The sequence below is a fragment of the Ursus maritimus genome, unplaced genomic scaffold, assembly GCF_017311325.1.
Source record: "Ursus maritimus isolate PB19 unplaced genomic scaffold, ASM1731132v1 scaffold_29, whole genome shotgun sequence".
Taxonomy (NCBI): Eukaryota; Metazoa; Chordata; class Mammalia; order Carnivora; family Ursidae; genus Ursus; species Ursus maritimus.
The window spans coordinates 18049804-18074691 of record NW_024425452.1 but is presented as its reverse complement, the minus strand read 5'-3'; the positions used below and the strand labels follow the sequence as shown (position 1 = coordinate 18074691).

General features: G+C 35.2%; 1 protein-coding gene across 1 annotated transcript in view; it reads left to right on the top strand.

Moving 5' to 3' along the window:
* Positions 1-24888, top strand: part of EYS (eyes shut homolog) — a 1466842-nt gene that overhangs the window by 1154002 nt on the left and 287952 nt on the right. Inside the window, 2 exon segments of the mRNA XM_008684895.2 lie at positions 17569-17652; positions 17655-17736. Of these exon segments, the coding sequence (XP_008683117.2) occupies positions 17569-17652; positions 17655-17736 (166 nt within the window).

Here is a 24888-nt window from a genome sequence, read left to right as displayed (position 1 = left end):
ATGTTATAAGACCTGCCTCTGGAGCATGACACATGACTCGCATTTCCATCTGCCTTACGACTAGGCCACAACCATGACAGAGCCTCTGCCAGTCAGGTGTGATTCTTTAATTCTGCTTACACAAATGACAGTGAATTTTGCTCTTTGCAACTAAGAACCCTAAAGAATGCAGATTTTATTCCTTCTCTCCTTTATAGAAACTATGAACTATTCACTCTCCTGTATCTTGAATTTCTTCCATTTGACTAGAGCCTCTCAAAAGTGTTTAAACTACTTTAATCTTTCCCATTTAATAAAATCTTCCTAAGAATCCCATTACTGTGCTGCTACTGCCCTATGAGTCTTCTCCCTTTCTCAAAGAAAACATAGTAGTTCTAACTTGGTTCTTCTAATTCCTTACTTCCCGCCATAACATAGGCTGATCTAGCAGCTTTTTATACAATTGAGGATTCTCTGTTACTAAAAGGCTCTTTTTTTTTTTTTTTTGGCTTTCTAATGCAACACTCCCTTGTGATGCATGCCACTTCAGCTGTCTTTTTTTTCAGTCTTCTCTGCTATTTACTCGCACTTTTCACAGTTCCTTCTTGATCTTAAACTTCATTTTCTTCTTCATCTACTCATTTTCCCTAATAAATCTCTTCCATTCCCACTGTTCAGATTCAACTAGCAATATTCCTTTAGTTACAAAATTTATGTCTTCAGAATAGACCATACCTCTGAACTTCGGGGCCATATAGTCAATAAATATCCTATAGACATCTTCACCTGGATGTCTCTTTAATTAGCAAAATCCTATATTCAGGGCTGAATTCCTGATCTACACACACACACACACGCGCGCGCGCGCACACACACACACAGTCACCCACCACAGGTTACTATACATAGCACATACCATTCACCCGGTGCCTGATAGAAGAAATCTGACAGTCGTCAAAGGTCAATGTGGAGTAATCTAAGAGTACGTCTAAGTACTAAGTATTAATATATATGTATATATAGATATTTATTATTCTGCCTCATTCTTTATCTCCATTATCTGTATTATTGGTGTGAGGTGAAGTGTAGGAAAAGAACGGAGTAGGAAAGCCTTTATATTTCCTCCATGCTTATTTTTTTGAAAGATTCTTGAGATTCTGTGTGCACCAAATACTATTAATCACCAGGTTCATACTGTGTAGCACTTTATGATGTATTTTTATCTTTAATCCAACAGAAGTCTATATCCAGCTATAGAAAGAAGACAAAGTGAGCCTACCAGCTAAACAGTATGTTTGCAATCTCTAGCTGTGATTTCAAAGAGGTTTCTTTGGAAGCAGTTTTCTATCCCACTAGTTTTTAATAGGAGAGGGAAAATTGGTTTACAATATGAACTTTTAAACTTTCTCTTATTTTCATACCAATTGCTTGCCCCACACTTGAACCCAACAATTTCCCATGTATTCAAGTGTTTTTCTACTCATAGTTCTTAGCCGGAATCAAAGCAGTTTAGCTGAATGAGTCTCTGCTGTCATATGGACCACAGATAAAAAGACCAGGCACGTAAGTGGCAGCAATTCATGGACTTTCTAATGTACTTTTCTCCACTTTTGAGCCTATTCAACTAAAATACTGAGCCTTTTTAGGCTTATCTTTGGATTTTGACCTTCATTTGTCCAAGTAACTGCGTTTGAGGCATTTTAACTGGTGAAATAGTATGCTTATGTAGTTATTGTCATAATTCTTTACTGTATATGGTAATTTATTCTTTAATGTTTTCAAAATTTGTGATTATTTTCAGTGCTTCAGGTAACTTCCTAATTGTATAATTGATATTGCATTAGTGTTCTCAGAATGACTATGGTAGACTAAAAATTATTTTTATATTATGTAGATACCTAATTCTTGAAAATGCCTTTGCAAGTTATTGAAGAAATGTAAGGGATGATAGGAGAGGCCAGCTAATGGGACAGGGATTGAATAATGAAGAGTAAAGAGGGTTAAAGAAAGTGAGAGACCTAGAGTAATTAATTGCCGGGTAGTATTAGGGTCAGGAGAAAAAAAGTACTTTATACCTGTGATATATTAGGAAAAATGTGTCACAGGCTTAAAGTTGAAGAAGAAAGGTGTAATAATGCCAGGCTAATGGGCAGTGTGTATGGAGATAGCAACCGTGTGTTCAAAACTGGGAAAGTACAAAAACACAGTTTATTAACCACATAAGTAAAAGGGCCAGTGTAAAGGCTCTGCTGCATGCAATGGCAATAATATCTATTCTGTATGTTTTAGAGATTAAGAAGAGGGCCTCTGAACTTAACAGGGTCCAGGATGACATTTTCTAGTTGTGTGACCTTGTCCAAGTTACTTCACCTCTCCAAGTCACTGATTCTTGATTTGTAAAAGGAGATAATTATAGGGTCTTATTGAGGACTAAAAAAGATTATCCATGTAAAAGTAGTTCTAAGCACAGTTCTCACACTACATGAGAGCTAAAAACATGTTAGACATTATTATTGTTAGAATAGTATGGAAGGAATGGCATAGAGATGATGGGGTTCAAAGGATAAGGTCTTCCAGGCTACAGAGTAAGGAAAAGAAATCAGGTGGAAAATGGGAAACATGGCTGTCAAGGATAGAACCTCTGTGTGGCGATCAGTCTTCCATAACCTTTTGAGAGTCAAGCAGTATGTTTAAAAGACTCAGTTTTAGAATTAATAAGCAGCAGAGTCAGTCCTCAAAGGCAGATATTTCTAACTGTGCAACATTCAGAAAATTGCTTTCCTTTTAAAGAGACTTAAAGGTCTCAGCTGTCTTCTCTTAAAAAAAAAAAAATGGAGATAATAATAGTACTTTTGAGACCATTGCCTGGCATGTAGTAGTTCTCAATAAAAGCTAGCCAGTATTAAAGGGTAATTCTGATTCTTCATATTTCCCCTCACCTCTCCTCCCCTCCCTTTACTGTCTGTCTCAGATATATCAAATTATCTGTATTGATGAAGTAAATATAGATTTTTATTGTATTTTTCTATCTAAGCCTATAAAATGAATAATGGACAATATATATAGCTTATACATAGAATGACTTAAAAAAAATGAACTGTTGATGCCCATGACTACCAAAACTAATCAGTGTGACAATGTTTTGGTTTTTTTTTGTTTTTGTTTTTGTTTAAAGATTTATTTATTGAGAGAGAGAATACAAGAGTGTGGGGGGAGGGGCAGAGGGAGAGGAACAGAGAAAATCTCAATCAGACTCCTCACTGAGTGTGGAGCCCTTCTCGGGGCTCGATCCCAGGACCCTGAGATCATGACCTGAGGCAAAAGCAAGAGGCGGATGCTTAACCAACTGAGCCACCCAGGTGCCCCTGTATGACAGTGTTAAAACAGAATGAGACTAGTGGAAATGTTACGGACTAACAACCGTTTGGAAACTACTGTATTTTTCTTTAAAGAAAACAAAACAAACAAAAAAAACACAACTTTATGGACGAGAGATGACTGAGTTTTACCCAGAAGATCTGCACTTTCTTGTAGATATATCACCATTTTCTGAAAGAGTAGAAATGATGGCTTCTACTAAACTCTTGTAAAAAACAGAGGCTTTGAATTTGCCTACTGTATTAAGAGATCCCGAAAAGGTTTAACAGTCAATTGGTTATCACTAAATTCAGTTCATCCCCATTTACAATGTACTTACAACTTAAGGAAAGGTTTTAATTACTAAAGCAGAAAATTAGAACAGTGTCTTATTTTCTTCTCTGTATTATTGCACATGCATATATGTACGTGTGTGGGGGCACACACATGTGACTTCAGTCATCTGCTGGTTACTTCTACATAGATATTCCATTTGCACTACAAACTCAAACTGGCTTTGTCAACCTGTCACTGCTAAATTCCTCATCCTCCGGGGTTTCCTCCTTGCCTTCTTTACGCAGGTCACTCAGACTTGAAAGCATCGAGCTCTCATTTCTCCTTAACCCACAGTCTACTCATTGTCAAGTCCCGTTTCTCCTAGTTCAGAATGTCCTTCCCATCTATTCCCTCCTCTCTTTTGCTGTTGCCAGCATCCTTGATTCGATTCTTGCTTTCACCTCCTGAACTGTTGTTACAGCTTTCTAATCTGAATTCACAACTTCTTACTCTTCTTAAGGCAAGCTCTCTGTACATTGCTGGGAGCTTAGTATTCCTCAAGGACAGTTCTAATTTTGCTGCTTCTCTGCTCCTAAACGTTTAATGTCTGTGGCTACACAATGAAGTTCGGTCTCTTTATTCTGGCGTGCCAGCGCTCTAATGACCCTCCTCCTACTCTCTAAGCCTATTTTCTATTACTCGCCTTCACACAGTCTGTGCTCCTGGCCAACTGAACTCTAGACTTTTCTCTGTATACCTCTTTCTGGTGATGTTGTAAGCTCATTATTTGCTGAATGAAATAATCAATTAATTGGCTAATTTTCCCAGGGCGGAAACTCTTTGAATTAAGGATCAACATCTGATCCCTCTTGGAAGCTCCCTGTGACTTGAGCAAAGTTGATTTGAAATATTTTTTAAATGAAGAAGTGTTTAAATTTCCTTATTCCAATTAAGGGTTTTAAAGGGTTTAGTGCATGATTTTTAACAATAATATAATATTCATGTTAGGTTATAGCCTTGTGTTTTTGTTTACTGATAAGTTATTCACCTAGTTTATAATTTTCCATAGGGTAGGAAAGATTTTTCTTCCTTGACCACCATCTTTCAGTGTATTCTGCTTTCAGAAGATTGATTCAAACGACCCTGCTCTGTCACCGTCCAGGCCTCAAACTATTTTGAAGTTTGGCATCATCTAGGTCACTTTTTTTCTCTGACTACCATATTCCCTCTCTTCTATACCATATTTCAGATTTCGTCTGTTAGGGATTTTTGAGTTACGTGTGAATGCACTGTCCTTTACTAACCTAGTAAATTGTAGAATAAAATAAATCACTATGGGTATTTGAAATCTATGCAAAAAAAGAGATTTTAATTTCTGAGAGGTGTATGTTGAGGACTAAAAAAGAAACTTATCTCTAATTATGTTAATTCATTTTAATCAGTATCAAATTATAACATTTAATTATATTACTTCAGTTTGGTAATTTTGGTTTTGCAGTGCCCAAAGTAATCCTTATGATAACCATAATCATGTGATTCAAATGTGCAAGAATCTTTATAACATTTTAAAAATCATTATGCACAACTTTAGATTCTTCTTTATAAAAGCTTATAGTCTAGCTATTCTAAAAATAAAACATGTTAAATCCATGCTTGTATTAGTACTCATAGTAAATATATATGAAACATATATTCTTCATGAAACTATAGTTTATCAGAAGCAATGGCTATTTTTAATGAGGAAAGTAAAGAAGAATTTGCTATAACTAATACCTTCTGATGGGCAGGACAGTTGCCTTGGCTTTGCCATATAGAAAGAGTTTCTTAAATTGTAATTTAAGATATTTCTATGAATTAGCAGTGTTATTATCAAATTCATCATTTTAATAGTAGGAAAGGTCTACTTTCATTCACCCTTGAAGTAACAGCTACTTGCTTTTCAATAATTTGCAATATGCTTCCAAGGTTTTTCTAGCAATTCTCTATGTACTCTATTCACACTTTTGAAATCCTTAGGAATTTAATATTCAATTTAAACAATCATTACTTATAAAACATAGAGAATAATATTATAGTACATATTTAACTCTAAAATTATCTACAAATTGTAGATATTCTTGGAAATAAAAGGTATAATGGATACTACAGATAATACAAAGTATTTTTTTTTCTTGTCTAACTTGTGGTTTGTTTTATTCTGTTTTCTTTAGCTTTTATAAGTGTGCATGCATTCATGAATATATATACATGAGAGATACTAGAGAAGAAAACTGTATATGTTATATAAATTGATAGGCTTTTGATTCCTCTGTGCTCCCGAGGAAATTTTAGTGTTGGTCTCTAAGCAAGTTGAATTGAGTAAGATGGTACTATTCCTGAGGTGCCATATAATCTACCTGATAGCAAAGATGATGACACTGTGCTTCTATTTGTAGCAATAGTAGGCACTTGTGATATTTTGAAAAACAGTCCTACCAAAAATCAGTTAAGATGTTTGACCAAAAAAATGAGCATTCTCTTAAATGCATAGGTGACTTTTTACAATCATTCCCAGAGTTCAAAAATAAAGAAAACACTAAGGGCCAAGAACCAGAAAGGGCTTTACAAAAGCATGTGACGAATAGTAAAACCACAGCATTTGCTGGTTTCAGGTACTAAGAGAGAGGCCTTTAAGGGTGTGAGATGCAAAGAAAAGATCTCTATGTCTATGAAAAATCAAGAGTTGAAACTGAAAACTCATCATCAAGTTTAGACCTCTAAGGGACTTCAGACTCAGTGAAAAGGTGGGGGTAAAAAAGAACCTACGATGGGAGCCTGGGTGGTTCAGTCGTTAAGCGTCTGCCTTCAGCTCAGGTCATGATCCCAGGTCCTGGGATCGAGCCCTACATCGGGCTCCCTGCTCAGCAGGAAAGCCTGCTTCTCCCTCTCCCACTCCCCCTGCTTGTGTTCCCTCTCTCGCTGTGTCCTCTCTGTCAAATAAATAAAATCTTTAAAAAAAAAAAAAAAACTACGAGCAAAGAAAAACAAGAAAAGTTGGTGTTCAGCCACGCTTGCTACAGGTGTATAACACCCTCCCCAAGAATCTTCAGCAGCCCTGCTGGCCTCACTTCTGATTTATACTGCAAATTTGGTTGAAGAAATTCCAAAGTAGAAATTAATATAAAACAATCTCAATTTGAAAGCCTCAGGATATTTGAAAGAAGCAAAAGCAAACCCACTTTTGCAAATCCAAATTCCATAAATTAGGGCTCTATAGATTCTCACCAATAAATATTAATAAAAAATAACTGCATAATAAAAAAGAATACCAGCTAAAACAGACTACCTCAAGCAAAAGCTGCAGAAAAAAATAAACAGCAGCGTTATAAGCCCAAGGATTTTGGATATTAGATTTGTTAAATACAGAAATAAAATTACCCTATTTAAAATGCTGAAGAAAATACAAGAGGGAATTAAATTAAGAGGAACAGACTTCCAGTTAAAAAATAAATAAGTCACAGGAGTGAAAAGTGTATGATAGGGAATATAGTCAATAATATTGTAGTAACTTTGTATGGTGAGAGATGGTAACTACACTTATTGTGTTAAGCATTGCACAATGTACAGATTTGTCAAATCACTATGTTGTGCACCTGAAACTAATATAATATTATATATACTTAAATAATAAAAATGTTTAAGAAAGAATTAGCTATAATGTCAACTATATACCTCAGTGATAAAAAAAAAATTAAGGGAATTTAAAAATAAGCAAGACAAAAAGAGACTATCACAAAATGCCAAACAAGGAAATGAAATATATAATCACTGAAAATGTAATACGTGAATTAAATAGCAGATTAGATACAGCTGAGAAAAGAATTAAGTACAAGAAGTTAGATCTGAATATTTTAATACAGAATGCAAAAATGCAAGAGAAGTTCAAAAATATGAATAGAAAGAGAAGGTGTAGCATACCTAATTATTCTAACATATTTCTAACTATTTTAAAACATCAACAGTGGAATCCAACTAAGAGAAATAATACCTTCAAATTGCAGAGAGAAATTAAATGTCAATATACAAATGCTTGCACAGCTAAACTTGCCTAATTTGTTGACATATAATTGCTCATAATATTCTCTTTCAATTGTATGTCTTCAGTGTTGGTTGTGATCTCTCCTTTTTCATTCATGATTTTATTTATTCGGGTCCTTCCTCTTTTCTTTTTGATAAGTCTGTCCAGGGGTTTATCAATCTTATTAATTATTTCAAAGAACCAGCTCCTAGTTTTATTGATCTGTCCTACTGTTTTGTTTTTTAATTTCTGTATCATTGATTTCTGCTCTAATCTTTATTATTTCTCTCTCCTGCTGGATTTAGGCTTTATTTGCTGCTCTTTCTCCAGTTCTTTTAGGTGGAAGTTTAGGTCGTATACTTGAGACTTTTCTTGTTTCTTGAGAAAGGCCTGTATTGCTACATACTGCCCTCTTAGGACCGCCTTTGCTGCATCTCAAAGGTTCTGAACTGTCGTGTTTTCATTTTCATTTACTTCCATATGTTTTTAAAATTCTTTTTAATTTTCCTGGTTGACCCATTCATTCTTTAGTAGGTTGGTCTTTAACCTCCATGTATTTGTGGTTCTTCCAAATTTTTTCTTGTGGTTGACTTCAAGTTTTAAAGGACTGTGGTCTGAAAATATTCATGGTATAATCTCAATCTTTTTGTGTCAGTTGAGACCAGATTTGTGACCCAGTATGTGATCTATTCTGGTCAATGTTCCATATGCATTTGAGAAGACTGTGTATTCTGTTGCTTTAGGATGAAATGCTCCGAATATATCTGTGAAGTCCATCTTATCCAGTGTGTCATTCAAAGCCCTTGTTTCCTTGTTGATCTTCTGCTTAGATGATCTGTCCATTGCTGTGAAGTGTTAAAGTCCCCTACTATTATTGAATTATTATCAAAGAGTTTATTTAATTTTGTTATTAATTGGCTTTAAATTTGTTATTATATATTTGGCTGCTCCCAAGTTAGGAGCATAAATATTTACAATTGTTACATCTTCTTGTTGGATAGACCCCTTTATTATGATACAGTGTCCTTCTTCATCTCTTATTACAGTCTTTGGTTTAAACTCTAGTTCATCTGGTATAAGGATTGCTACTCCAGCTTTCTTTTGATGTTCATTGGCATGATAAATTGTTCTCCACCCCGTCACTTTCAATCTGGACGTGTCTTTAGGTCTAAAATGAGTCTCTTGTAAACAGCATATCTATGGGTCTTGTTTTTTTTTTTTTTTTATCCATTCTGATACCCTGTGTCTTTTGATTGGAGCATTTAGTCCATTTACATTCTGAGAAATTATTGAAAGATATGAATTTAGTGCCATTCTATTACCTGTAAAGTTTCTGTTGCTGTAGATTGTTTCTGGTCCTTTCTGGTCTCTGTTGCTTTGGGGCTCTCTCTTCACTCAAAGGATTCCCTTTAATAGTTCTTGCAGGGCTGGTTTAGCGTTCACAAATTGCTTTAGTTTTTGTCCTGGAAACTCTTTATCTCTCCTTCTATTCTGAATGACAGCCTTGCTGAATAATGTATTCTTGGCTGCATATTTCTCTCATTTAGCACTTTAAATATATCATGCCAGTTCTTTCTGGCCTGCCGGATCTCTGTGGACAGGTCGCTGCCAGCCTTATGTTTCTTCCCTTTAGGTAAAGGACCTCTTATCCGGGCTACTTTCAGAATTTTCTCTTTATCTTTGAGATTTGCAAGCTTCACTGTTGTATGTTGAGGTGTTGACCTATTTTCATTGATTTTGAGGGGCTCTTGGCCTCCTGGACTTTAATGCCTGTTTCCTTCCGCAGATTAGGAAAGTTCTCAGCTGTAATTTGTTCAAATAAACCTTCTGCCCCTCTCTCCCTCTCTTCATCTTCTGGGACCCCTATTATCTGGATATTATTTCACTTTATGGAATCATTGAGTACTCTAAGTCTCCCTTCAAGATTCAGTAGTTGTCTTTCAGTCTTCTTTTCGGCTTCCTTATTTTCTATCATTTTATTTTCTAAATCATTTGCTCTCTCTTCTACTTCATTTATCCTTATTTTAGAGCCTCCATTTGGGACTGCATCTTGGTAATAACATTTTTAATTTCAGGCTGACTAGATTTTAGTTCTTTAATTTTCACAGTTAGAGATACTTTAGAGTCTTCTATGCTTTTTTCTAGCCCAACTAGTATCTTTATAATCTTTGTGTTAAATTCTAATTCACACATTACTTATATCCATATTGATTAAATCTGTGGCAGTGAGTACTACCTCCTGTTCTTTCTTTTGAGGTGAATTTCTCCATCTCATCATTTTGTCCAGAAAAGAAAAGAAAGAGAAAAGACAATAATAACAACAACAGAAAAAAAAAGACAAAATAAGAAAAAAATCAACAAGAAACAAAACATAACAAAGCAAAATACTAGACCTCATCTGCTTGTTAAAAGAAACTAGATCCCAAAATAGGAAAAAAAAACATATGTATAAATATATATATATACATATATATATATATACACAAATAAAATAAAATATAATGAAAGGAAACCAAAAATTATATTTATACACACACACACATGCACACATGTGTATATATAAATTTAAAAGGAATAAAAAAAGAATTGAAAAAATAAGAAAATAGCTCAAAAAACAATACTGAAAGACTAAAGGATAAAAAGAAAAGAAAAAAAAAAAACACGAATGCTTGTACTGTTTTCCCCAAGAGCTGAAGCTTTACAGTTCTCTACGATCAGTGAACGTGGTGCTAGCTGGTTGTTCCTGATGGTCTTCTGGGGGCGGGCCTCTTGCACTGATTCTCAGGTGCCCTTGCCAGGGGACAGGGCTCAGTATAAGTGGCTCTGGATTCCACCACATGGCACTGTTTTGCTCCCTGAAGGCTTTCAGCACTGATGGGCAGGATGAAATGGCAGCACCCCACTCTCTAGCCACAGAGCTGAAAGTCTGTGCCCCCTGCTCTTCGGTGAGCCCTCACAGAAAAGCAGTCAGTCACTCTTGTCTCCCTGGCTTCTGTCTGAACTCTGTATTCACCCAGCCTGTGACAGAGTGTTTTTATCTCAGGCACATGACTGAGTTTCCTGAGCGGACTCCTACTGCACGGACCCATACTGTTTCTCCCGAGGGAGGGGGGGATCTCCCCAGCTTCTGCCTTTTGCTGGGCCCCTGCCAGGAGAGTGGTCGCCTGATCGTGCAGCAGTTCACAGTTTATGGCAACACAGAGCAGAAAGCCTGCACCTGGACTTGCTGTTTTCAGATGGCTTCCCCACCCCCCTGTGCCTGGGAACTCTGCCACACTCAAGCACCCCTGTCCTTCTTGTGACCCCAAAGATCCTGAGACCACACTGTCCCATCTGGGATTCCACCCTGCTTTGCCACCCAAGCACCTTTAAGCCAGAGACATACCCAACTGTAGGAGACTTCTAAAAGTTCTGATTTTGCTCTCCACTTTATAATACTTTGCAGTAGCCTCCTTAAGCAGGCTCCCTCCCCTCCACCATATCCTCTGATATACTGACCCAGATTCAAGTCTTTGCACCTCCTACTTTCCAAAAAGTGGTCCCTTTTGTATCTGTAGAATTGCAGCATTTCTTTTCACAAATCTCTAATTGATTTTGTAGGTGTTCAGAATGATTTGATAACTATCTAGCAGTATTCCAGAGACCAGACAAAATTAATGTCCCCTATTCCTCTGCCATTGTAACTGTTCTCTATTATTTTTTAATAATGAATCCTTTAGGAAGAGAGAAATATGGACTTATTAACTGGTGATATTCCTTTTAATCACAGAATTTAATAAAATTAGAACCATAAAAGAAGTAATTGGTATTTCTAAATTAAAAACAAAATATTTTTTAATAATTGCATTGTATCAGTCTTATCTGCACTTTATAAACTTAGTGATAGGATTTATATGATGTTCTTTCTGGGGAACATAAAAGACTCGAAAAACATTCAAATAGTATTTTTTTAATTTCTATCGAGTCAATCAAGACTATTTCTATTATAAAAGAAGAGTAGCAAACAATGTTATGTTTCTTTTAGTACCAGGAATTACAGTAAAGTTGTATATGATAATTTGTGACCCATCGCATTTGTAGCTTTACTTGTATGTTAGTATGTCAGTTTCTGGGGTTAGATCATAGAACACTTTTATACAAGGCTAAGGGGATTATAACTCATACTGTAGACAAAGGTGTTCCATTTCTATTCAGAATGAATAACATTGATGCTGCTCAGATGGTGCATTGTGTTCAAGGTAAAGATATCAATCTCTTCTGTGTTTTCTTTATCATAAAGAACTCCATGGTGCTCTCCTGAACAAAATGCCAATGTGTTGTTGTTGTTAATTGACTGTGGTCCTGATTTATACTATAGCAATATATGTGGTAAAAAATATTAGATTCATCCACATTTTTAACATAAGTTGCTTAGTACTCTAGGTTCTCATACCTCCCTATGATAGTTTGAGTTTTATTTTTTTAATATAACATAACTTAGGGATTTAAAAGGTCCTCCATCTCAGTTAATTTATTAGTTTTCCCATGAGTCAGACTGATTTTAAATTTTCTTAACCATATAAAAGTTAATATAATAACATAGATCACCCTGTATGACTTTAAGACAGTTAAACATTACAGATGTCTATGTTGTAATCAGAAGTCACCAATTAACTACTGTCTGCCATATTTTGTAGGATGTTTAATGCATATTTCTGTATAAAGACCCTGGGTTTTTTTTTTTCATTTGTAATTGGAAGAAAAATAAATTTGGAGTATGTTCAAATAGCATTGCCTGAAGAGGCTTTGGAAGCAGCAGGAAAACACTCTACCTAACCCCAATTAGTCTTGTTTTCCACATTCAGGGCAGTTCTGTTTTCAAACATAGCCACTAAACATGATGATAATGAAAATTAATACGGTTAGAAAGCAATTCGATAGCAAATGTTTATTGTTCGTAATTGTTGTTTCCTGTCATAACTTTCGTAAAACCTGTCAGCTCTGAAAAAAAGATTCAGGGAGTGTGTGAGCTGGGAAATAGGCAGGTGTAGCTGAATTATACAATAGATATGCTCCTGCAAAGTAATATGAAGTCATTTGTTTTAGCAGATTGAATTATATTTTTTGTTGGTCGTGAGTTTACTACTTCTCAGAATAAGAAAACCTGGTTATGGATCCAAATAATTTAATTCATATGTGAACCCTTTTATGAAGACTTTTCTTCCAGAAATTTTTTTTTGTGGATTTATCAAACCATACACATACACACACACACATACACAATGCTGAAGCCCCATCTCTATAGTCTTTCCTATCCCATTTCAATTATGAGAATTTTTTTCTGTTTCTTTTTTTTCTAAACTACCACAAAATGATCATTTTATCTGTATTTGTCTAGAATGTATTTGCTTATACTGTGAAAAGCTGGTCATGCCATACGGTGATACAAAGATGAATGAAACACAGATCTTTCCATCAGAGAATGAATAGTATAAAAGGATAGATGAGATAGGTTTTGTTAGACCCTCCCTTTTATATAGTCTTAATATGTCACGTTAGGCTCAGTACTTCTTGGTGACAGCAAATGTCAAGAAAGATGTTCAAGGGACCCCCCCACCCAAAGAAATTTACCACATCAGAAGAATAAACTCTACTAACTTCTAGCTTGAGATTTTCTTACATGAAGCTAGAATCTAAGCTTCATGACGGTGAGGTCTTCATCTGTTTTGCTCACTACTATATTCCTTGGTACCTGGCATATGGTATTCACTAAATATGTATTTGTTGAATTAATGAACACATCAGTGACTTCCAGTAGGACAGGTAAAAGTAATATAAAGAAACAGCATCTAAAAGCATGTTATGGTATAACTAACAGACATGCACTACCCAAGCAGTTGCCAAGTTATATGCTAAAGATTCTATTAATTTAAAATCCAAGTCCATCTCTTTGTAATCTTAATCATTTTTCTCTACACTGGATGCGTCCACATTTCTCATTCAAATTTCCTCCAGTGTAGAGCTAGCTACATTGCATTTTAACCTGATTGGAATGTGTTTTTTGTCCTTGTAATATATATTAAAAACTTGATTTGCATATATATTTTTTCTCCTTATTTTATATACATATATTTTATATACATATACATATATAAACATATATATAAATATATAAACATATATTTAACATATATATTACGTTAAAAAGCAGTGTACATGCAGTTCAGTATCTGATAAACATTGTTTTCCGTCTGGTGAAACTCGAACTTTGTAATGGGCTTTTCTAGTCATAAGCAAACTCATCTTCTTAATTCATATTTCCCCCAGTGTTTTCTTAGAATTAATTTATTAGGAATATTCTGTTTCTGCTAATTAAAGTTAATTTACCTCCCTCATCCAAAGTAACAGATTTACTATTTTATCAATGTTACCCAACATTTATGACAACAGCTGTAACTGAAAGTAAAAAACAATGCATGTACTAAAACATTTGTAGATATAGTATGACAGGGAGTTCAGATTTGGGGTACTTTTCAACGTGAGCCTTGAAATAAGAGAAGATTTATATAGCTAGGATTTGGAAGAAGGGAATTCCAGATAGAACAGTGTGAACACCAGCAGAGTCACAGAAGAAAGTGTGGTTCAACCTTACCAGTAGAGATGTGTGAGCAGATGAATTATTCTGTAATTAGGGAAGGATTTTGACCACAATTTTTAGATGATTACACCTAAGTAAAGTTGCCCCAACAGCAATGATCGCTAACAGACACTATAGGCAGAGAGACCAGTTAGAAAGAAGCTGTTGCCAATAGTTGAGTAGAAATGTATGAGAACTTAAATAAGGTCAGTGGTAACAGAAGGAGAGTTGCAAGATTTGATCTCATAAAGAGGTGACAGGAGCCAGCAACTTGTTTAAGAAGAGATGAGTGGATATTGATGCTGAATTTCTAAGCCTGGGGTAATAAGTGCTATGAGTAAGCAAATGGAGGAGGAGCCGGTAAAGACAAAACATAGATGAACTAGTTGACCCAGGTTGGAAACTATGTGCATTGTGGAATGGTTGAAAGAACAGTCTGCAAAGAAGCTATTGGGCAGGTGAGGAGATGGTCAAAGTGCAGCATAGTGTCATGAGAGACAAGGGGAATGTTTTAATAAAAGTATGTTTAAGTATTACAGAGTTTTCTAGGCATATGAGAACTAATGCAAGATTTGGTAAGTAGGCCTAAAAATAGATCTGTTAGAAAAAAACAGATCCAGTAAAATACAGAGCCAGGAAGATTAATTTCGAGAGATTAAAGATTGTGTGTAGAAAGCCAAGTAATGGTAAAAATATGTGATATTAAATATTTAAGTTACCATATAACTTAAATCAAGCAGTTTGCTAATACAGAAATTATATTTATATCTGACAGTACAAAGTTACAGACATAAACAGGATAAAAAAAAAAAAACTCCTTCACACATACCAAGACATAATGGTGTAAACAAAATGAGATGCCATATCTAAAAACAAGATTTAACTAGGAAAAATTCTTGATCTTAAAGACAGCATTTAAAGAAGAAAGAGGATTTTAGAGACATTATTTTGAGGAAATGTTTTTGTAGAAAGCTGTCTTGTTGGCCTCACCCCTCTCCTTCTCCCACCTATCACATCTGACAGTGTTTGGGGGTAGCTAAAACTAGATCACTTGGAAAGGAAGACCATGGACTGACAGTCATGCATTTATATCTGAAAAAGAAAGCCAAGGCAGCCTGTGTGTGTGTGTGTGTGTGTGTGTGTGTGTGTGTGTGTGTGTAGAGGCAGAGAGAGAAGACTAAAAACAAACTATACAAGAATGTTTCCCAGGGACTAGATACAGACCCCTGCAGGAAAGAAATTTTGTCTAGGGTCATTTTTATGTTCTACCCAGGTGGTTTTTCTAGTCAGGTGACCAAGACAGCCTTAACATTCCCCTCCGTTTGGCTAAACTTTAGACAGGCTTCTTCCTGACTCTAGGCTCAAGAACTCACTTTTCTAAACTTATACTTGTAAATTCTTTCTTTGCCCCCTTTGAGATGTAAATCTTAGTTTTACAACCCAGGAATATCTTTTTCAGGACCTAGAACCATCTCTTTGACATGTAAGCGTCAAAAAAGATAGTGGCCCTTTCTCCCGTTTTGTGGGAGGGTAGGAGCCAAACTTGAATGGGTGCCTTTGCTCAAGTTGTAAACTGCCTTCTGTTATGAAGATATGAAAAAGCTTATGTTTTTTAGTGGGAAGGCCAAACACAGGTCGTTTGTGATCCGCCACCTCAGCTCTTAAAACTTCTGCTACTCTTTGTTTCACTTTGCATTATACTCTTTGTTTTGTTAAGCAAAGACTGAATTCTGACCTCTCTCCTTTATTGCAGTTGCCCCGAGTGTCTTTGTCTGGTTAACTTTATCCAATGCAACTTTTACTTTGACACAGGCAAGTGGTTGTCAACAGCAGGAATCTGTGCTAAAGTGAAAAATCAATATGGGACCAAGTTAGAAGTGACAAGCCAAAGGCAGGCCGTCGCACAACTCCTGGGAATTGTAGTTGGCAAAGGATTTCTAAAGAATGCACAAATGCTCATGAGTCAGAGGGTTGCCAGATTTAAGAACTAAAAATATAAGACACTCAGTTAAATTTGAATTTTAAATAATTCTTCTAGCGTATTTCGTGAGATGTTTGGTACATACGTATACTAAAAAATTATTTGTTGTTGATCTGACATTGAAATTGAACTGAGTGTGTTGTATTTTATCTGACATTTCTAGCACAAGGGAAACAGTTTTAAAATCAGCTATTCCTAGAGAGCGAGAGCCTGCTTATAACAGCATCAATCGCCAGTTCTTACAGCTCTCCTTTACTGTGTACTTCTCTCTCCTTTCCACTCCCCCGCCTCCTCCACATTCAAAGCTGAAAGGGTCAGAAACAGCAGCTAGCATGAATGGGAGGTGGTAAGACAAGGAGAAGAATAGAAATCAGCTTCCTCCTGCCCCTCAAGGCGGATAGTAGGTGTCAGATGCCCTACAGGTCTTGGCTAGTGGAGGAGGGTAGGCGATGTCTTATCTCTGAAGGAAGATTTAAGTGTTGATAAATTTCTTAGACTGGATATTAGTTGCTAAATCATTATAATGGTAACTTAGAAAGAAGGTAAGACTCATAGGAACTGCCAAGTTTTCATCCAGAGGCAGAGAATATATCCCCCGTTGTGAAAGAGACAAAATAAAGTTGTATTTCCACATTCCATGTTATACTTACTCAGTGTACCAAGTCTAAAGATCTAAATATAGGTATATGACAATAAAATAAATACTTTCAAATTTTATATGCCTCAATATTTTGAGTTAACATTTGAAAGATTAATAAGTCTAAAAGGATAACTCTAAAAAATTAACTTTGCATATTATAGTAATACCACTTATAAAATATCTAAGTATTACTGGAAAGCACTAAATATTAACAAATATTGATAAAAGCTTCCTATGTGACAATTTTCTAATCTTTTTGTGTCACAAATTCTTTCTTTACTTTTTTATTGAGGTGTAATTACATAAAATAAAATTCATTGATTTTAAATATATATTTGATGTACGGCCATTCATTTCAGAACATTTTAAGAATCTGATGAAAATTATTATTTCACATATGCAGGGACACAGATTTTTTTGTTGTCCATCCATGAACAACAAATTAAAATTCTTGCTTTGAGTCTTTTCCTCTGGACTGGTGGCTTATTATTTGAGACAATGACTTTACAAATGTAATGTACTTCTATAGCTAAATTTCTTAATATTGATTCGGTCTAATGTTTATAATATCAGTGCTATCTTCTTAAATGAATGCTAATTATAAATGCTGTGTTCTTATCTTTTTCTTTTCTTTCTTTTTTTTTTTTTTTTTTTTTTTTTAGATTCAGGTTTATTTTTTCCATCTTTCAACGGGAATTCCTATCTAGAACTGCCTTTTCTTACAACCCTGGATGAATTGAAATTTGTCCAGAGAAGGAACATAACAGAACTATTACCATCTACTTAACTATAAAAACAAACACTTTGAATGGAACTATTCTCTACAGTAAGTATTAAATGTTTGACTTCCTATATGTCAGGTTTCTTTCTCAAATGTTAACCTATTGAAGCAATGAATTATTCATTTAAATATTGTGGGAAAACTTTTCTAGCTTAGCGCATGAATCATTACCAAAAGAAAATAGTTCTTTCTAGTTTTCTTTAAAAGTTTCTTTAATTTATGAGTCATTCAATGGAACATGACTTACAAGCAGGCTCTGAACCAGCAAGGAAGAATACAGCAAGCATATGAGTTTCATGGCATATGGCTATAGCAGTAAAGCATAAATGCTGCAAATGTTTCAGAGCATATTTTTGTAATATAAATCACTAAATATGAATTGAATTCAATACTTGGTAACTTGGAAGAAGGTATTCCAAAGCTGGGGTTCACTTGATAATTGGGAAAATTCCTATCACTGTTTTAGCATTATCCTAGCTGGCTTGAAAAAAAATAGTATTAACAGTATTTGTTTAAGGAAATGTCTCCATATCCAGGGTCCTCATTATGCAGTGTCCTCACAAGGATTCCTATAACCAGAATTTACACACTTTTTTCTTCTTTACCTAAACATCACTAAAGTAGATTACATGATGTATTCCAAATATGACAATTGTTTTATTTCTTTTGAAATGCATGTACAATAGTTTTAACAATTCCCTATATTGGAGGTATAATGTCTTCAGTACCTGAACAGATTATACACTCTAGGGCAACTCATTATTTTGAAAATTTTTTCTCCTCCACTTTGAAATATTTTGCAAATTTGATTCATCATTCTGTAACTTTGTAAAAAAAAAAATTTAAACCTTTGTATTATTTGGCTATGAGTAAAATGCTTTAAAGAAGCATTTTTTGAAAACTAAGTGCAGTTAGAAGTTTTGAACATTAGAACTGAAAATTTATGTTATATTTTAGAAAGAAACTAATGTCAGAACTAGACCAGGAGTGTAGTTCTATTTCTGTTTATTTCCCAGTAGTGTAAGCACCCATATTTAAATGATGGCTTTAGAGTATCTGATTTAATTATATTTAAAGAGAAAGAGAGAAGAAAAGGAAAATTTGTTTTATATACAAAACCTAAGCTGTGGTGGACGACCATGAAATTTGGAGGTAATAGTACATTACAGGGGAAGGGAAACGAAACAAAACAGAGAACAAAAGATACAAACATAATAATTTAAAGTCACAACGCAAAGTGATTTTCTGGCTTTGCAGTTTTTTACGTTATATAAGAACAAGAAGGTGTTTCCTTGTAGAAAGTATGTTTTCACCAACTAAAATCAGCTCATCACCAAAGAAGCAGCCAACCTCTGGGAATTCTAGTCCTCTGGGCTCATGCTTCAGGCTCATATCTATACTTCCACTCAATGTGCTCTTTTTGAAAGCCATAAAAATACATGCCAAGCATATCTATATCCTGTCCAGGTTGGTACTTAATTTAAACCAATAAACCCAAGCTGATGTTAGTGCCATAGGATTATTTTTGCGTTTTGCATCCAATGACCTACCGAAATAAATCAAACTAGAAGTTATTAGGAAAAGAAGCAGTTATCAGTTTCTGTCTTTGTCTTACATAATTGTTGTCCCAGCATTGGATACATCAAAGCTGTTCAATCAAGGGAGTTTCATAGCCTTTGAGTGGAGAAAATATTTTTGTCTGTAAAGCATTCGTTTTGTTCATTTGTAAAGTGGTAATTTAATCCTACACTGTTGAGAATACCTCAGCAGAATGTTTCATGGGGTTGTTGCTTTCAGTCCTTTTCGAATTTATCAACCTCATAAAAGCCTCACAACAGATGAACACAAAGATTTTTGTGATTCAGTTAAACACCCGTAGCTTAAAAGGTGTCCCATAACTTGACTTCAGGGCTAATTTCCTTTGAAATCAGTATATTACATATAGGAGCAATTAAGGATAGTGAGGAAATTAAAACAGATGTTTCGTTTTAGAGACTAGGGGTTGATTTTTGTCTGTTTTTTTTGTTTGTTTTTTAGTTTTGTCATTTTCATTCCCGGACATTTCAGTAAAAACTCAATTCCATTCTGCAAACATTTATCGAACACTTGTGTTTTATATCATCCAGTTTTAAAGAGAAAAAGGATAGAGAAATATCAGGTTGATAAGCCAATGTCAGCTTTGAATTATATTCCTAGTTCAAAACTGTAGATTTATCTTTTCTCAGTTTGCCTCACCAACTAATTGATGTTGAAAAGGAACAAAAGGAAGATAAAACTGGAATCCTTATGGGGTTACAGTAAAAATCCTTAGAAAGGATAGTTTAAAAAAGAACTCTCTGTGGGAGAGAGACAGCTCTGAGAACAGCAGTCAAGATGAAAAGAAAGCTTTTTGAATCTGCTACTGAACCAATTCAGAATTCTGGAACCCCGTCAAAGGAGCTACTAATAGGTCACGGGAGAAGGAATGAGACCACACAAAACTCTTGAGGTGCACTTTCAGAAAATGAGCTCTATTCGGCAAGCGCTATCAATCGGGAGGTTTCGTCATGGGATATATTATTATGCAGTTGAATCCATTCTGTGCTGCTTCTTTGAAAAGAAATAAGCATGCCCTTTGGAAGCATGTGATCTTTGAGAATTAGGAGCAGACATCTGACCAAGTTGCAGGAGGCAAATTACATGAGCAACTCCAGTGAGAGAACAAGATTCAGAAGCAGTCTTCATATTACTTAATATTTGTGTTTAAGAAAGAAAGTAAAAGAAGACTAGTCTTAGGTATTTATTCCAGGTAGAAATTGACAGAACAAGTAGGATCACTGGGGCCTCCTTTTTTGTGCGTTTAGGGAGGGCTAAAAGAAGAGATTTCTAATATTGCTAAAGAAAACAAATGAAATCTAAAGAATCATAACATCTGCCTTTCTCTATAAAATGATTCCCAGTAGAATACACAATATCTTCATTAGATACTTATTATGCCAAGGCCAATGAAATCCCACAGTATTTCCTGACAGCATATTAAAAAAATCTTCTTTTCTTAGAGAAAAAAGTGTGCTCAGTTTTAATCAATTTTACAATGTGCTCCATAAAATTCTTTGACTATCTTTGTCCCTCCTTAATATTTCCCAGTAGAGCTTACTCCAGGCAGATATGGGAAGGAGTGGAGTTGAAAGCATGGATGGATGAATTCATACATTGCCTTTATAAGATACAGAAAGATTGCTTTTCATTGTATCTTTTTTTTTTTTTAATGACAGGAAAGTCAAATTCAACAAATTGTAACTGAGTGCCTAGAAATTGCATCACACTCTGCTGGGCACTGTGAGCTGTATACAAAGATGAATAAGAAATTATCTGTACCCATTTCTCACCATTTAGAGGAGAGATAATATGTACATAATTCTATGAGAAAGCTGACTGTAACAGGCCTTATAATAGGAGTATAAATTAAGATCTGGGGCCGAGTAAAGAAATGCATTACACTAGAAATCTGTGCTTATGTCTCTTCACTAACTAGGGAACACCTCCTAATCTAGAATTGTGTTTTACATCTCTGTTCTGCCCACCTCCTGGGTACTTCACCAGTACCTTGCCTAGAGTTAGCTTTTTTAGAATTGTTTGTAAAGTTCTGTTGGTGAGTTACCCAACTTGGATGGTTATGATGAAAAAATTAATAGGTATTGACACCTTATTTTAGGAAATTTTTTGGTGAGTAAGCAAAAACAAAATGGTGCATATTTCAAGGGTTTACTCAAAATGTAGCTTAAAGCAAAGATAATTTTATCCTGGGTTTACTTTAACAACCAGGAATGGAACAGGGTTTGGCAATTTTTTCTGTAATGGCCAGGGAGTAAATATTTTTACAGATGACACAGGCTCTGTTGCAACTGTTCAACTCTGCCAGTGTTGCAGGAAAGCACCTAGACAACATGCGGCTGTGAATCAATGTAGCTGTGTTACAAAAACAAAACAAAACAAAAACCTTTACTCAGAAAACCAAACAATGGCAGAATTTGGTCCATGGGTCATAGTTTGCCAACCCTTAACCTAGAATTATATGATTTATTAAACTTCTCTTGAAAGAGAACAATTGTGTTAAGAGAAATTAAAACTATTTCTGTGATTGAAATTTATGCAGAAATAAATCAGAGATACACTGTGTTTCTGATGTACTTACATCAGGAAATGGACAGCAGACTTGCTTCTGGTGGACAGAGGTAGGAGCAAAAACAAACAAATGAGCCCATTCAAGGATTGAAATTGCTACCATGCCCATCTCAAGAACAGCATAATCCAGTTATTACAAAAATGACTGTGGAGCTGGACTACCTGGCCCTGCCATCTGGACAGGTTACCTAACATCTCTGTGCTTCCGTATCTGTAAAATGGAATCGTATTATTTCTGATAATACCAAAGACATGAAAAATTTGTTGTAAGGATGGAGAGAGCTTTAAGTCCACAATCAGTGGACTTAAAACTGTGTTTGGTGCATGGCAACATGAAGTAAGTGCTAAATATCTTCTTCGGAAAATGGTTTAATCCTTCCTCCCTCATAAATTGCCTGATAAGGAGTCTTGGAAATTAGATGCCCAGGATGTCGTATTCTTGTCTAATAGGTGTCATTAATATTGCATCCATTTGATGGACATAGCCACCCTGGGAAAGAGTATATAGACTATAAAAAAATCTTGGAATCAGAAATGAGACAGTAATGGGACAAACAGTAGATACAATTTTTGGTTTTCATTTTTATCCATTTCATCCAAATGAAGAGGATTCATTTCCTCTAAGAATCTTGTGTTATGAGTTGTATTTTCTTTTCTGGTTAAGCACAATTAGCAGCCTAGGCAAAATTAAAACAGGCTCTCAATAAATTTTAGAAACTGGCCCAGAAGCCGTTCTGCAGCAGCGTGTAATAAACCTGTGTTAATAATTCATCACGTGTGCCAGGCTGCTGCCCCAATGTATCATTCTCCTAGAACTTCTCCGTCTACCATCCCTTCACTGACCAGCTAGGTCACCCCAACTACATTCTCCAGGCTCTAACTACTAACCACTGTTACTGCCCATGTTGCCACTGGTGCTCTAAGTGCCTTCAAACCCTGAGCCACTGCCGCTAGGATTGCTACTGGTTTGCTGCTGCTGTGTACAAATGCAGACCTTTAAGGAGAGCCAGGAAAAAGGAGTTTTCAAGCTGCAGCAAAAACATGTGTGCTCAATAGAGAGCTCAGTGCAAGCTCAGAGAATAGTTTTTATTACATGCCTTGAAGGTGGCACCAGGGATGACGAGATCATCCGACTGTTGCCATAGGCAGTCCTGATGGAAATGTCAGTAAGTGACCAAAGGTAGCTGTGAGTTAACTCTGCAACACAGGGTAAATCAATTAACTGTTCTGTATTTAGTTTGACAACAAATAATGCAGACGCAATTTTTATTTTCAAGTTCACAAGGTTTGAAAAACATATATAAAAGTGTTTTGAAAAATACAAAGTACCTGGGGCTCCTGCGTGGTGCAGTTGGTTAAGCGTCTGACTCTTGGTTTCAGCTCAGGTCGTGATCTCAGGGTGGTGAGATTGAGCCCCACTTTGGCGTGGAGTCTGGCGTGGACTGTCTTCCTCTCCCTCCGCCCCTCCCCCCACCTCTCAAATAAATAACTCGCTCTTTTTTTAAAAAAGAAAAATATGAAGTACCATATAAAGGTGTGGTGTTTTGGGGATTTTTTTCAATGAGAAATGGTAGAAATCCATATCACTTTATGGAAATTTCCAAATTGGATCATCTATGTATCTGATTTGTTAAACATATTATCTGCAATCATCATCATTGGTCCTATAAGGAATGATGTTGAATTTTATTTTAATTCAAACTGATGACCAGTGAATCTCTCCTGAATGTTTGTTTATACATGATCTCAAATCAAACTGTCATTGATGTTTGGAACTATTCATTACAATAGTTCAAATAGAGAAAAAACCCATTTTTAATGGAAGTGGTACCATAATTACTCTATCTTCAGTATTTCAATGAAGTGATAAAATATGTATGCTTAGAAATTTTTAGATTTACAACCCAATAACCAAGCAAACCAAAATTATAAAAACTCGAGTAGGATATCATTCTTTCCCTCTCTCTGGCTTATTTCATTATTATTCTTTTAAGACTATATGCATATATACTGTACAACATATATATAAATATAGGCTATGTATAATTTGTAAATTTTAGACTCAAAATTATTAGGATTATCTCTCTAAAATGCCATGATATCTAGAAACTAGTGTTCACTAATTTTTAAATAATTATTACTGTTTATTATTCTAAGCAACATTTTCTATATATAATAAATCTTAAATCAGGAGATACAATCAGTGATTTCATTAGTATAAATAAAATTTGGGAATTATAGACTTTGTAAAGTTTCAAAATATTTTCTGGATAAATATTCAGAAAAACTCAAGACATAAATGATTCATTGAAAAAATTACTACACTGCCTAAAAGTAACTGTTCAAAAGGGTAGGTTCACACTTCTCTGCTAATGGATCATCAAACATCTTTTCAGTGAAACAACAGAATTATTTTCTTTCAATGGCTTAATATTGACATTTTCCTCAGCTTTCAAGTCCTGTCCAAAGGCAGCACAGATTGGATATTATGGGGGGAAAGACACTGCTTTTCACATTTGTGATACATCACAGAGAAGGAGATTCACATTTGCTTGATGTCTTTGGGTTCAGTGAGCAATGATGAACTAATTTTAATATGGCATATGGATTATACTCAGCCCATAAAGTTTAATATAAAAATATATATCTAATAGTAGCCATGTCTTACAATTTTCCTTAGTAGTTCTGTTTTGAAATTTTTATATTTGATTTTACTAATTGCCACTAATTTTCCATTTTTTATTATAATTGTGTTTGAAAATATGATATCTTTAGTACTTGTGAGATAATAGAAAATATATGCATTGGTGTCTGCCCCCACTTATGCCACAAAGCTCTTAAAACAAACCCTTGTAATTTCTTAAGTGATAAGAACACGAGGAGCATTTCTTGCTCTGATATTTGTCTTTGACCGTGTCCCTTGACATAGGGCTCCTAAAGCCCTAGTAGATTTGTAAGTGATAAAGGCAGTAGGAGCATATTCTATTCTAATAACAGGACTCTGTGTGGGCTCCTGGATGACTCCTTGGTGGGGGCC